The sequence below is a fragment of the Seriola lalandi genome, unplaced genomic scaffold (genome assembly GCF_002814215.2).
Source record: "Seriola lalandi dorsalis isolate HSWRI2012SDOR001 ecotype SW California unplaced genomic scaffold, Sedor1 jcf7180002054951, whole genome shotgun sequence".
NCBI classification, from domain to species: domain Eukaryota; kingdom Metazoa; phylum Chordata; class Actinopteri; order Carangiformes; family Carangidae; genus Seriola; species Seriola lalandi.
The window spans coordinates 945,873-947,083 of NW_019525502.1; the positions used below are offsets into that span (position 1 = coordinate 945,873).

The 1,211-nt window shown below is 41.7% G+C and overlaps 2 protein-coding genes across 2 annotated transcripts in view; both read left to right on the forward strand.

Annotated features, from left to right (window-relative positions):
* Positions 1–1,211, forward strand: part of LOC147817491 (uncharacterized) — a 75,376-nt gene that overhangs the window by 61,179 nt on the left and 12,986 nt on the right.
* LOC111645428 (GTPase IMAP family member 8-like) overlaps positions 1–1,211 on the forward strand; it is a gene marked incomplete at its 3' end in the record, with an annotated part of 61,805 nt that extends 60,594 nt beyond the window's left edge. The window contains exon 7 of the mRNA XM_087170515.1: positions 4–1,211. Within this exon, the coding sequence (XP_087026641.1) occupies positions 4–1,211 (1,208 nt within the window). The remainder of the gene's footprint in view (positions 1–3) is intronic.

The window sequence follows — 1,211 nt, forward strand, 5'->3', positions numbered from 1 at the left end:
CAGGTGACGATGAGACTCAGAGTCCAGAGCGTCTCAGGATCGTGCTGATAGGAAAGACTGGAAGTGGAAAGAGCTCTACAGGAAACACCATTCTGGGAAGAAAAGAGTTTAAAGCTGAACCAAGTCAAACATCAGTCACTAGATGTTGTCAGAAAGCACAGAGTGAAGTGGACGGTCGTCCTGTTGTTGTGGTCGACACTCCTGGTCTGTTTGACACGACCTTGACTCATGAACAGGTGAATGATGAGATGGTGAAGTGCATCAGTCTTCTGGCTCCAGGACCACATGTCTTCCTGTTGGTGTTACAGATCGGACGACTCACAACAGAGGAGAAGGAGACGCTGAAACTCATCAAGGAAGGTTTTGGGAAGAATTCAGAGTCGTTCACCATCATTCTTTTAACTGGAGGAGACTCACTGGAAGATTATGAGGTGTCCATTGAAGATTACATTGAAAAGAAATGTGATGAATCCTTCAAGAAGCTGATCTCTGACTGTGGAGGAAGATACCATGTGTTTAATAACCGTGATAAACAAAACCACAGACAAGTCAGTGAGCTGATAAACAAGATCAACACCATGGTGAAGAGAAATGGAGGCAGCTGCTACACTAATGAGATGCTGCAAGAGGCTGAAGCAGCGATACAGAAAGAAGTGGAGAAGATCCTGAAGGAGAAGGAAGAAGAGATGAAGAGAGAGAGGGAGGAACTAGAAAGAAAACATGAGGAAGAAAAGGAAGCCATGAAAAGAAGATTAGAAGAACAGAGAGCAGAAATGGAACGAGAGACAAAACTGAAAGACAAACAACTTAAAGAATTGGAAGAAAACATAAATAAGGAGCGTGAACAAAGACAGAAAGAAAAACAAATCAGAGAAGAAGAAAGAAGGAAAAAGGAAACAGTGGAAGAAAAATATCGTCAGAATCTGAAAATGCAACTAGAAGATTTGGACAAACAGATTCAGTCAGAAAAAGAGGAAAAGAAAAGTGTTGACAGAAAGCTAGAGCAGAGTAGAGAAGAGATGAGAGAAAGGCAAGAGGCCTGGGAGAAGGAACGAAAAGAGTCGAGGGAAAAACAGAAACAAGAAGATGAACAGAGACGACGAGAGGAACAAACAAAAATTGAAAAACTTGAAGCAAAGTACGAGCAGGAAAGAGAGAAATATGAAAAGAAAAGAGAAGAAGATCAGATCAGAAGAGAACAGGAGGAAAAA